This window comes from Hetaerina americana, unplaced genomic scaffold, assembly GCF_022747635.1.
Source record: "Hetaerina americana unplaced genomic scaffold, ioHetAmer1.1.p SCAF_10, whole genome shotgun sequence".
NCBI classification, from domain to species: Eukaryota; Metazoa; Arthropoda; class Insecta; order Odonata; family Calopterygidae; genus Hetaerina; species Hetaerina americana.
In genome coordinates this window covers 76,581,243-76,595,181 of record NW_027286070.1, presented here as the reverse complement: position 1 = coordinate 76,595,181, position 13,939 = coordinate 76,581,243, and the positions used below count along the sequence as shown (strand labels likewise).

Genomic DNA, 13,939 nt, shown 5'->3' with positions numbered 1-13,939 from the left:
TGCTTATGAAAAAAATAATACAAGAGCTTGAAATGCTTCTTATAAACTTTATAGTATTCTATACCTCCTTCAAAATACAAAGAGTATCAGGAGACACTTCAAAACACCATTCCAATTATGAAGTATTTTTCCACAGCAACATCCTCATTCAAAGAAGTACTTAATGATTCCTACTTGGTAGGAGAACAGTGGCAAGTAAGCAGTTGTGTCATGACACTTGATTAGCTTGATAACTCCATGAATGCTCCCTCTAAGTACACAGATGCCATGAATAATTTCTTAGCCACCTTCAATTCCTTGTGTATTTAGCGACAAGGTAAGTTTAAAACAAATCACTAAATTAAGCATTTATATTAAATTCAAAGGTGGGTCCCGGTAGTCCAGCGGGTAGAGCGTTGGACTGCTGACCAGAGGGTCCCATGTCTGATTCCCGGGCAAGGCACTCCGGGCACCTGCAGCTCCACCCAAGCTCCGTGATTTTTTGGGTACCAGACCTTCCTTGGAAACCATAGCTGGCACAGGGAAAGGAACTGGCCCCCCTACCCCGACGTGTGAATTTCACACACCGTATAGGGCTTAGTACTGGGTGATCTCTACCATCACCTACCAAACCAACCTTTGAGTTGATTACTGTGTTTATGAGTTATGGTTATTAAATTCAAATGTAGAGAATACAAAAGTCATTTTTCCTTTTACAATCCACTACCTCTCCCTAAAATTCAGGTTTTTCCAGAATTCAAGATTCACTAGCCACCATGTCAATGTGAAACTTATTCGCGGAAAGAGACATTCATGGGATCAGAAACCCACACCTGTTGTCACTTACTAATCCTCAAATCAAAGACTGTTGTTTTTGATTTGAGGTTTAAACAACTAAAATACACTTTCCAATACATAAGTTATTCTACAAGTTTCATTTTTGGCATTTTAAAGAATATACCTATTACTAAAACATCTAACAAAGAAATTAAATTGGACTGTTAATCCTGGGAAGACTGAATGAAAATGTAAGCCTTATGAGGTTTAGCATAGACATCCCAAAGCCATTAATGTTCTCATCATCATTTTTCAAAAACAAACATGCGTAATAAAATTTAAAACTCAACAGAGTAATAATGAGTAGGTGGTTGAATTCCATTTAAGTTTATTATTTTTTACCTAGTCTTAATTTAACTGAGTTAAACAGTAGTCACATATTGTTCATGGTCTTAACCCAAAATTAAACATTGCCAATGTTTTAGGCAATGACACTGATTGCAAGTGTCTCTGATCTCCTCTCTTTTTCTCCTCCCCTTTTACCTAAATGGCTTCAAAGAATTAGAGGTTTTCAAAAAGTATATTATATCATAGTCAATTATAAAACAATCCATACTAACCATGCATGAATTCAAACAATTTATTCACCACTGTCTTCAAGAACTTCCAGTGCGCCCTTAAAAACCTTGGATATTGTCCAACGACATACATAATGTTGGAGGCAATAATAGCTTTGTTATCTTTCCCACGTTTTTGTTCACAAAGGCCCAGAAGGTCCTTAATAACTGTTACCAAGAAACGCTTTTCATCCTCTTCCAGCATAGCACCTGAAATGCTACCAATTGCCCAGCAGAGCTGAAAATAAAAAAAGTAATTTAGTCTTAATAATATCAAAGAAGCGGCGCATCAATAAACACGGTACAATCAAGCAATTCAAATAATAAGGGGCTGCAAAAAGTTTTAAAATCTGTACCCCTCAAGAAACCACCAACTCCCATGTTAACCATTCACTCTCTCTAAAGGAGAGCCCAGCATTAACTGCATAGTAGCCATGACTTGGCTTTTGTCTACCAAATGAGTGGATTGAGGACGGCATAGAATGGAATGCTTGCCATCAGCTGACAAGCAGTACTTTCCAAATTGATATGCCTATGAGCTATCTTCCACTCTTACTGAGGGGGGGTCTGCATTCAGTTGGATAGCGAAAAAAATGACTCAACAATTTCAAACACAAAAATTCATATTATGGCTATCTATTAAAGGTTTAGAGGATGGAGATTTTCGCAAGAAATGAAGATAAGACACATTGAATTCCAAAGAGCGAAATCAAGTTTGCAACATAAATATCATTATACACACATGATATCAGGCTTTACTAAGTGGAAATTCATCTTGAATGAAAGAAGAATACTAGGTATTTTTCACGTGCTTTTATTCTGTGCTTTATGGGGCATTTTAACTATGAATAAAAGCGTGTGGAAAATACAGAGTAAATTTCTTTCACTTATACAAATGCTGAATGTTACCACACATTTCAATGAAAGATTTCAAAATAAAGAGGCACTTGAGCCACATAGCTGGAACCTGGGTCTGACTTTCTTGGCACACATTTTTCAATGTATCCTCAATAAAAGCACCTTGATATGTTTTTGGCCTTAAATTACTCACCACTTGAACTGTTAAACTTCATTTTCTGATTGGAGGGGTAAGTAATGAGGTTTCATTATACAAGTAGTTTCACTTTTAGTTCAAGTTTCTGAGGCACTAAAATGCTATTTCAAGTGCATGACATGAATTCCCACTATCAAGCACAGACTACATTTGTCTGAAATAGTCTTCCTTCACAAAGACTAGTTTAAAGTGTGCCTATGAGGGTTCTCTGTGAGATGCAAGTACATACCGTGTTGAGATTTTTCCACGACCATTCCAATCCATTTACTTGGTTTTGAAGCTTCTCAGTCATCACCCGTTCCGTGTCTGCACAATCAAGATGCGTCAGATATACTAGAGTTTCTCTCATATTCTTATACAAGTTGATAGAGTCTGTGTCCCTCATAAACTCCCTCACCACTTCTCCGTTTTCATTCTCAACCACAAGGACTTCTTCAGGTTTTGCCATTCGGCTAATCATGATGTACCTCACCTAAACATTTTGAGTGATGAAAATGAAATGTTATATTCACATCTCTTAACATAAAATTAACAAATACTAAGACTTGACCTGCCGAATGCAATGAAATTTTAAGGAAATTTATATTCTTAAGGACCAAACACCCTGCAATTGCTTCTTCAGTCATATTACCCCAAATTAAGGCAATCTGAAATCCTATTACCCATTTTTGATATTCATAGATGGCAACAGGGAATGATTCACAGCCATGAACATGACAGTCTTCATCGCAGGTAGGCAGCAAAAAGCCAAATTAAGTATACTTTACATTTTCGGGCTTCACTTCATGGAATTGTTTGATGTCAATATTAAATGAGTTAGTAATTTTCCACAGACTTATTTGATGGCACAACATGTTTCACTGACTTGCGGCATCAGATGCCGCTAGTTGGTGAAATGCATTGTACCATAAAATAAAATCTGCAGAAAATTTTACACTCATTAGATACAGACAGCCAAATTACAATTGCCTATGGTAGGGAGACAATTATATACCTAAAAACATGGTTTCCTGATGCCCTTACAAAGGCTTTAAGTGGTATTATGTGCCTAGGGATATGAAACTTAAATGTTTGTTCCATTAAGGGAGACTATTTTGGGCAATAACTTTTTCACACCATCTAATCTCTAAATAATCTCATCACAATGGAAACATTCCTACACGATTCCCTTCTTGTTTTCCACACTTACAAATTCTGAGTTTCAGTACTGCATTTATGAATTCCATTTGGAATTCTTCAACTAGGCAGAAATTCTGATGCGCGTGCTTTAAAAGGAATGTTACATTACTGGACTACAACCCATTTCCCCAATTAACCACCAAAATTTCGTTCCACGCAAGGAACTTTTACTCCATCATGTTAAATGAAATATTAGAAATTCATGAACCCGTCTATTTTAGGAACAAGTAAGGCAGTGAGCTGCCTAAGTGAGGAACAATGATTGAAACAGAAAAATGTGAGAATGATTCCCCAGCCAGAATAATGAACAGCCTGTAATTATCATAAAAAATACATACGCCTCTAAATAGAGATCAGAATCAATTTTACTTACCTTAGTAAGAACTGGGAAATACAATCTTCTACGTGGAGAAATCATGGAGTTCACTTTGGCCATGAACAATGTAGAATTTGGATTGGGATATGGTATTTCTCGGTACAGGTCAGCACTCAAGCTATTCCAGTATTCAAGACATATCTTAAAAATTTCAACCTCTTCAACTTCTGATATTAAGACTAGGTAATGTAGAGCCTAGGGTGGAAATTAGACAAAGGTTACTTTACCACAATTACAAAAAACCAACATTCGATACTCAATGATAAACTCATAATTTACAGTTATTATCCAATTTATGAAAAAAAAACAGGCATTAGAAGTTCAATTAATGGCTTAACACAACTATGCTCATTTCTAAATATTACTCATTACAAGAGTTTGATACCTTCATTAATGCATCATTAAGCTGCTTGCTTTCGACCAGTGTACCGTGCTCTTTAAGGTAAGTGCAAAGAAACATTGCCAGGTTCTGAATGAAGTTCTGCTCAGCATCTTGCCCCCTGGCATACGCTTCCCGAATATTTGTATCAAGAGGCAGCATCTGAAAGAAACAAGCAGTGATGACCATGCAATAAAAAACAAATCCCCTTCGATTCTGACACAGCGAACACAGTTACATTAATCATTACCTCCTCCAGCTGTGACATCGTTTGCGTAAAAAGTGCGACAAACATCTCATCGTAGTTTGTCACGGTCACTCCAGCAATTTCTGTCAAACACTTCAAAGTCACATTACGGAACATGGGAACATTCAGGAACTGAAAAAAATTACCAAATGTAGTCAAATAGACTATGACCATTGCATACATCATTAAACTAAAAAAGACTTTTAACATGCATTTCACACTAATATTGGTTTAATATACTTGTTAAGGAGGAATGATGTATTCTTTCAAGATATCTCCTGCGGAGCACACCACCTACTCGACATTTAAACTATAAATATTAAGGAATTGAATATTACACAACAAAAACATTCCAACATCAAACTGACCTCTCATTTTTCTTATAGTTAAATTCTTATTCCTGACTTTTTCTAGATTGGTATGCTTCACCATTTCCCTACCAATCAGCCTTCTTAAATTGAATTTAGTACGTTGAGTCACACAATCCTTAGTTCAAAATGAGTTTTGCTGATAATTACCCACATATTTTACAATAGGAAACATTAATCCTGCAATTTAAAACTGGAAAAATCCAAGCTTGCTATAATACTAAAGAACATGCACATGCATCTATACAAAGTAACAGATACAGAGAGGGAACTGACTGAAACTCTACAATAAACTGGATGAAAGTGATGCTTCTTTCCCAAAAAAATGGAAATAATGATTCCTTCCAAAACCAATGATGCCTACACACTTTCACTATGTCTATAATGCCAACATCAACAATATCATAACACTTCCCTCAATGCTGTGATATCTAATTACAGTTGGCATATCAAGTACTTGAATTCTCACGAATGACATTCTAATCAAGATATCCAAAATATTTCAATAAAATATTTTTTCCAAATGAGTGGCCACCCAGTACACAAATTTCAAATTGCACATGCAATAAAAATAAACCACAATGCTTTAATGATGATTTCACCATTAAAAACAAATATTTTTCATAAGCCCACACTAAAGGGCTTTACACTGGGAGAAATTACAGGACAGAATTTTCCAAGCTTACCTTATAAATGAGAATGCTTATTAACTTTGTTTCAAAAATATATCCTAATGGGATCCAATTGAGAAACCTCAGAAGTGTCTCCAATGTTGCACCAACTAAGGGGGCATTTTGAGATGTATCCTGAAAGTGAGCATTTAACAAGATTAAAAGAGTAATACTTAGTATAATTTTTAATTATTCAGTTACAAATAATATCTAACAGAGCCTGGCTTTTTTCATTCAGAGTCGAAAGACAAATTTGGACCCTAATTTTGGTTTGTTTGGTGAATGAGCATGATGCCACTCCATTGACTGTCGTTTACTCTCAGGTGATGACGAAACAAACCCATGTTTCGTCACCAGTAATTATGCGAGTCAAGAAAGAGTCTCCTTCATCAGAATAACGTCCCAAAAACGTCAGTGCTGCAGCCATACGCTTGGTTTTGTGCTCATCTGTAAGCTTGCGAGGGACCCATCTTGCACAAATTTTTGCATAATGCAGATGGTGTTTAACAATTTCATGAACAATTGTTCGAGAAACATTGGGAAAATGCTCACAGATGTCATCAATTGTGACGCGCCGATCGTTCCTCACGAATTCGTCAACTGAGCTCACCAGTTGGTCTGTAATGACAGACGGTCTCCCCGAACGCTCATCGTCGTGTGTGTTCCCCCTCCCCATGTTGAAGTTGCGACACCACCGCCGAACAGATGACTCGTCCATTACATTGTCTCCATACACCTCCTTTAATTGGCGATGAATATCACATGGGCGAACGTTTCTTGCATTGAGGAATTTAATCACTGCCCTCACTTCACAACTGGCGGCGTTCTCAATTTTTTTAAACATTGTAAACAATCACAGAAACAACACAGGCAATGCTAGCGTCACGCAACTTGGCTCAGAGAAGGCAGACAAGCCACTGAAGCTATCTGACCTCGTCCAGCGGCTACTCGCGTCGTCAGCACTTCATGCGGCACGAACGGGTACTACTTTCCGGATGACCCTCGTAAAATTTTACATTGAAGTTTTAAAGCATCTTTAAGATTACATTTTCACTAAAATTCAAGGTGCTATGAAGGGAGCATGGATAATCCACAAAACAGATGGTCTGCAGATGGATAAGCAAGAGTTTACTGTACATTAATTTTCAGCCATATCTAGCATTTTCAATAACATGTCCTGGCGCAGTAAAAGGAAAAGAGAAGCTATTTGGAATGAGCAAACTTAATGCGATGGTTAGAGAGAGCAACGTACAAGCAGCATAGGGTAAAAAGTTCTTAAGTAGTCGAGCAAATCACAGTAGAGCCTACAATTATATAAACACTTTCTTAGAACCGAAGATTCTGAGGTCACAAATCACCAGATTGAATGATTTCGGCCACAAAACAACCTAGTGAAGAAGTGTGGTGTGGAGCGCTGACTATCTGACACCTGATCAACCAATCCGTCCGCAGACAATGCAATCATCCGACAGCCAACAAGGGCTACTTCCTTCCCCATCACCACTGCTCCACCCCCATGTTATCAATTGCATTGCAACATCCTGAAAAGTTTTCCCTATCTCATTCACGTAACTTACAATGTTGAAATTCTGCAAGCAAATGAGTCCACCAAGGCATTGCCATTCTGATTAGCTTCACCCAAAGTACATAAACGGTACAGTTTAAAGAATTTGATGGTTTCGGGCTCTACTTAGTGAAAATTCAAGCTCATTGAATATGTAAACTTGGCTTTTTTTTACACAAAAACTTTAATATTACCGGTATTGATGTGTAGGCAACATCATCATCAAATATGGTCGCCTATGCAATCCAGATTACCTGATGATGCATCAAAACCAATAGTATCATTAAGTTTTTCATGTGAACAAATGCCAAGTTTATTCAGTAGCTATTCAGTGATTAAAGCTTACATTCGGAAGAAAGTGAGGGTTTCTTTAAAATATTTAGTAAATGGGATTGAAGTTCTAAATTTCTGAACACTAATAAAGGTAATAATTGTGTAGGAACACACAGTAATCATTATCGAGTACATAAAAACTGAGATCATCATTTCCACTTCATTACTGCTGTCTGAGAAACAAGCACTAATTGGGAAGACTTGAATTTTCATTATGCAACTGTACTCCATTTCGTGAGAGATGTATGCAGTGATCATAACATAGTGATTACAGAAAGCCTTGTAAATGACTATTGAATAACTAAAAGAAAACTGGAGCATGTAATTCCCAAGCTTCATAATAATTTTAGTGATACAATATTAAGCTCTGGTGGATTCATTTGTAAAATGTTATTTGGGATAAGCATATTTTTGAGGTAGAGATGGAGGATCACATTTTATTGTGCCTCATTAATACTGATTCAATATTGTGCCTTCCATGAAGCTTAAACCACTCTATGCAACAGTATTTATGCTTTTCTAAGAATATAAAAAAGTTGGATGACACCATCAAATGGCACTTTCTTAGTTTGACTTCAACCTGGGACAAAACATTAAGCAATGGATTTAAAGAGGACCACACTGCTTACAGTAAAGAAAAACTTTCTTTCACTATACTGTAATTACTTGTAATTACCGTGCCTCCTGTGTAAATGTTTGGATTTACATCATTTTTGTATGGGTCTACATTTTGAAATTGTTGCCGTGTACCTTAAAGGAATGAGATTAATTGTGGCATCTATTTATCGTTCTCCTAATGGAGACTTTGATGTGTTCTGTGGATAGCTTGAGAAGGTTTCAACTTATCTTCAAAACTTTCACGCAACTATCGTTATAGGAACCGATTTAAATGTTGACATGGGTTGCCTTTCAAGGAATCATACTCAGCTAAACATCCTTCTCAGGGGCTTTGATTTATATTGTGCTAATTCGGAACCGACTAGGTTGAATGCCTGTCTTGACAATGTAATAACTATTACTGATAAATCCGACTATATTCTCAAAGTCTTTGACCCCATGCTCTCTGATCATTTTGCAATCTCCTTTTCATGGCACCCTAAGCTGTGTGTCAATAGCTATAAGAAAACTTCCAAAACTGTGTAGGTTAGACTGATGACTGTACACCATGTCTATGACTTCATAACTTTGCTCAATGATACTGACTGGGATGCCCTGCTGACCTATACTGATTGTGAAAGACAGTTTGCAACTTTTTTTAGTCATTTCCTGTTATTGTTTGAATGTGCATTACCAAATAAATTAATTCAGCTGAAACAGATGCCCAATCTACAGGCAAATTGGTTTAATATTGACCTTGAGAATAAGAGAAGGAATTTACTCAACTTATATAAACAGTATACGCTATGTGGTAGTGATGATCTTAAAAAAGCCTACAATAACCAAAAAAAGGACTACTAAACTGAGTTTATATTGGCTAAATGTCATGCCAATGTTAGCTACATTAATAGTGCATCCAACAAATGCAGAGCAGCCTGGATTATCATTAAAAAAGAAACAGGATTAAGTAAAAACTCGGGTGATGTTCCAATAGACTCTGAATCTTTTAATAACTACTTTTATTAGTTCGGTTGACAATATTATAGCTGATATAAATAATATTAATCAAACCTCAGCTAACACTGCTAATAACCTATTATGCAATACTCCCACTACCAATTCTACATTTAGATGGAAAGAAGTTTCTCAGATAGATATAATTAAAGTAGTGAAAAAGTTCAAGAATTCTAATTGTAAAGATATGTTTGGGCTTTCAAATAATTCAATCAAATCTGAAATTGACTGGTTAGCATACCCTCTAGCCATTGTCATTAACTCTTGTCTCCAGTCTGGTTATTTTCCTGATCATTTGAAGTTTTCCAAGGTCGTTCCTATGCACAAACGTGGTGATATCAGTTCTCCAAACAATTATCGTCCTATTACAATTATTTCTCCACTTGCAAAAATCATTAAAATCAGTTGTATTTAACCAAATCCTGGACTATTTTGAACCTTTAAATCCATTTACACTGACTCAGTTTGGTTTCAGACCCAACAAATGTACAACTCAAGCTGTTGAATATGTTATAAAGCAAATTATTAAGGCTTTTGAAGGTAATCAATGTTTGTCTCTCTCACTATGTGACCTCTCTTCAGCTTTTGCCTGTGTTAATCACACAATTCTCGTAAATAAGTTGAAATACTATGGTTTTAAGGATACTGAACTAAAATTTATTTCTTCCTACTTATCCAATCATAAGCAGTCAGTTTATGTAAATGGTAAACATTCCAAACCATTAAATATGGTGTGCCTCAGGGCTCTGTGCTAGGACCTCTTATTTCTGGTCATGATTAATGACTTGTGCCCCAATATGATTACTGAATATGTCCTCCATGCGGATGATACTACTTTCCTACATAGTTCCCCCCATCATTCTGATGCGATGAATAGAGTTCCTATTATACTTAAAAAGGCAGTGGACTGGTTTTCTGCCAACAATCTCCTTATGAATCCCGATAAAACTCAGCATCTTATATGTACTCTAAAATGTGCTACACCGGATACTGTCCCTGTGAAACTGCTGGGATTTTATTTAGACTCCAAGTTAACATGGAGTGCTCATATTCTATACATGAAGGAAGAAACTTGCACGAGCCTTATTTCTGCTCAGGAAATTGAAATTATATGTGAGTAAGGACTACTTACTTAATGCCTACTATGCATTCTTTCACTCACATATCACTTATGGCATTAGACTTCGGGGGCATGCATCTGATATTAAGCTAATCTTTGTGAAGCAGAAAAAGGCAGTCCGTACCTTATCTAATTCATGTCCACTTGAACACTTTAGACTCTCTTTCTAAATTTAAAAATTATGACTGTCTATAATTTATATATATTCTATTCATTAGTTCATGTAAAAGAAAATACGAGTATGTACTCCACTAGGGCTGACGTTCACAGCCATAACACCAGAGCAGAGTCTAATATGGATTTTCCATACTCTAGGCTAGATAGGACTTACAAAGTTGAAGGTCTACCTATCGAATTGTTTAATATGCTTCCAAAATCTGTAAAGTCAGCCCGCAATGTAGTGTTCCGTAGGGTGCTGTGTGATTGGCTTACCTCCAATCCTTTATACTCAATAGAGGAGTATTATGAGCTCGACTTTACTTGCCTAAAACTATAAGGTCTAGCGTGAGTAGAATATTAGGTCTATTTATACAAATATTCTATGTGATTGAATATAGTGCTGTATAGTATATTATCTATGGACAACTGTATGTTCCTATAAAAAGTCTTGAAAAAAATGTGAATAAGATAAGATGAATAAAGTATATCATTATTATTATTAATGTCAAATGAAATTGTGACCACCCATTGATGAATTTTATTTGGAAGCGCACTTATTGCAATTGTAATGATGTAGAATATTTTTTCAGTCATAAATCTATCAGGAAATTTAATGCATTTCTTCTCAATGCCTGGATCTTTGGAATCACTGGTATCAAAGGAAAATTATAGAGTGGATAGAAGCTATAGGCTCAGTACAAGGCAGTGTTTGTGGTACATTCACTCCTCCTTGGTTGACTGAAGAACACACTAAAATTGCACAATTAATTCTGTATCATAGGGAGATGATCATTCTGTTTCTCAATTTTGAGCTTAGGAACAATTATTGATGCCTCAGTAAAAAAAACTGAAGGCATTACACAAATTCAACAGTGATTGATGGAAGTAGACTTTGAATGTTCAACACCTAAAGCATAAAAAACGGATTGACCCCACAGCCCTTTCCTGCCATCCACTTGTGAAAGTATAGTACATGTGTTTGGCGCATATTTTTGTACTCAACAAGATAACATTTTTAAAGACAATATTTTTCTGAATTTGATATTGTATGTGCATGTTACAGCCGATGTTCATGGGTTTGTACCAAACACTTATGTAACTATGAGCATCTATTCTTTTATGTATCTTAACTGAGCCTGTGTCTTTGCTCCTCATTGACGTGCCTTATATCATGTACATACTTCACCCACCTGGTATTTTTGTATTGTGATCTCTGGGCAAATAAAAAGTAATAATAATAATAATAATAACAAAACTAGCTGATATAATGCATAAATCCAAAAAAAAATTAAATAACCTATCTTATAGCTTGAAACACAGCAAAAAATTTTCAGATCAACATTTTTTATCATTGACATAAAAGTAGCAGTTATTAGTAGAGGCAACTGACAGCCAAGATCACATTCACAATTGGGGTTGGGTGTCATTTGATAAGAATAGGACAATCAGGGAATCGAGGAAGGGTGGAGAGAAACCCAAAGTTGGCATTAGCTGAACAGCATGAAAAACTTACCATAACAAATTGGCAGAGCTGAAATATTTGCGAAAACTCTGAGCACATGGTATCTTTTAAGTGCTTAGCTTTTGTTTGTGTCATTTGTCCACTGGAAAAGTCAAATACTTCCTCACTTAACAACTTTAAAATAGCCATGTTGTTCTGGCAGAGACTTTCATTAGTTTTACTTGCTCCCACAATGTCAGGTATAAACGATTCCCAATTCTTGGGCCATTCTCGCTTGAGGACCTGTGAAAAGATAATTATTAAATACAAATAAAATTGCAATGGGAAAGAAAACCACTTCAAAGGGTACAGCATGACTACCGATTCTCATACTCTTAATACGCCTAAACACAAATTTTTTTACAATTAACATTACGTACATTGAGTTTAAAAAAATATCTTGTGAATTGGGGGTTGTAGCAGTCCAGGGATAGAGCATGGGACTACTGACCAGATGACCCAGGTTCAATTCCCAGGCAAACCTCTCTGGGCACCAGCAGCTCCACCCAAGCTAAGTGATTTTTCGGGTACCAGATCTTCCTGGGAAAGCATACCCGGCACAGGGAAAGGAACTGGCCCCCCTACCCTGCTAATGAGTGAATTTCATATGCCCTCTGGTTTAATACAGGGTGAACTCTACCACCAGCTACCAAAATGACCTTCGGGTTGACTACCGTGTTCATGGTATCTTGTGAAATGGGCAAATCCAAAGTATTTACTTAGTTTTGCAATTTTACTCATTATCCCACATCTTGTGATCTTTGGATATGGGAAATAGCTTCTGAAAGCATTCTTTAAAATAACAAAACTGCCATGTTGCATATGAAACAGAAAGGAATGTATATAAATCATTCTACACATCAGAGTGAGGTGGACTTCTCAAGTTAATAACCAACTTTTACTCCCAATGAATTATATAAATAAATTAAAACTTGATTTTTTCATCATAAATCACTGCCAATAAATTGACTCATGAATGAGATCAACAAAGCCATTTAGGCGAAAATTGCAAGTACTGTTGGCAACACGATTCACAATCACCCCTACATGATTTACAAATCCTATCCTATGTCTATAATGTAGCAAAAACAGAGCAGCCCTTGCATGCTTTGCCAAAATGTATGCAACTTTGACGAACTGAAAGAATTAAGGTTCCTAGAAAAACTTCGGGAAAGAAAGGGTCTCTACACTCTTATGAGCTAATCAAGATAGCAGTCGTATACATGATGTTATTGCAAAGAAAGTTAAAACAGCCTCAAGCTCTGATGAGGGTCATTAATAAATGATCTCCTTTTACTTAAACAGCATTTGGCAAATACACTTTTTACTGGTGATATTTTTGGAACTGGTTTCACAATAACTGCATTTGCAAAGCCATGAAATATCAAAACTCAACTCACACCTATGGATAAAATAAAGCTACAGTCAATGTTTGATAATTTTGTTCCCTATATGGATATTGATTAATGATACCAAGGGTTAGTAACACTGGGTGCCTTTATTTCTACCACCAAAACCATGTCTATTTCAGCTTATGAATAAATTAAGTTGTGCATGTGCAAGAATTAATTATATAGTCTGAAGCAGCCTGTAAGCTGTGGTTGGCTGATTCTTCCAGAGAGATCAAACAATGCGCTAATAATGCATGGAGAATGAAAATGCTCTAAGAAAAGGCTGATTTCAAATTCAAAGGATTTGAACTAGAAAATTATCAGCAACTTTGGCAGAAATGCTGTTGTTTTGATGGTGATAAGGAGTTTTTAAGGCTAAGATTAGTGTTGAAGAAGGAGATCCAGGTAAACAAGCTTAAATAAATAGCTGATAAGTGTTTGGGATGGTAAAACATATCTTTGGAGTCTAACGTAGACCTTAATCAAAATTGTGATCTTATTGGCATGTTATACCCTTGATCCTACCATCAACTTTTCAGCCAAACACAAACATTCATTATGGACACGAGAGGGTGTTCTATGAGATAATAATTCATTATCAAATCACAAGAAG

The 13,939-nt window shown here is 36.2% G+C and overlaps 1 protein-coding gene across 3 annotated transcripts in view; it reads right to left on the bottom strand.

Moving 5' to 3' along the window:
* The window catches only part of emb (exportin-1 emb), a 47,247-nt gene that overhangs the window by 24,425 nt on the left and 8,883 nt on the right, over positions 1-13,939 (bottom strand). For all 3 annotated transcript variants that reach the window (XM_071598921.1, XM_071598920.1, XM_071598919.1), the window contains exons 6-12: positions 11,948-12,178; positions 5,663-5,782; positions 4,612-4,740; positions 4,368-4,523; positions 3,980-4,177; positions 2,657-2,899; positions 1,377-1,611 (exon numbers count right to left, since the gene is read on the bottom strand). In XM_071598921.1, coding sequence (XP_071455022.1) covers positions 1,377-1,611; positions 2,657-2,899; positions 3,980-4,177; positions 4,368-4,523; positions 4,612-4,740; positions 5,663-5,782; positions 11,948-12,178 — 1,312 coding nt within the window. The remainder of the gene's footprint in view (positions 1-1,376; positions 1,612-2,656; positions 2,900-3,979; positions 4,178-4,367; positions 4,524-4,611; positions 4,741-5,662; positions 5,783-11,947; positions 12,179-13,939) is intronic.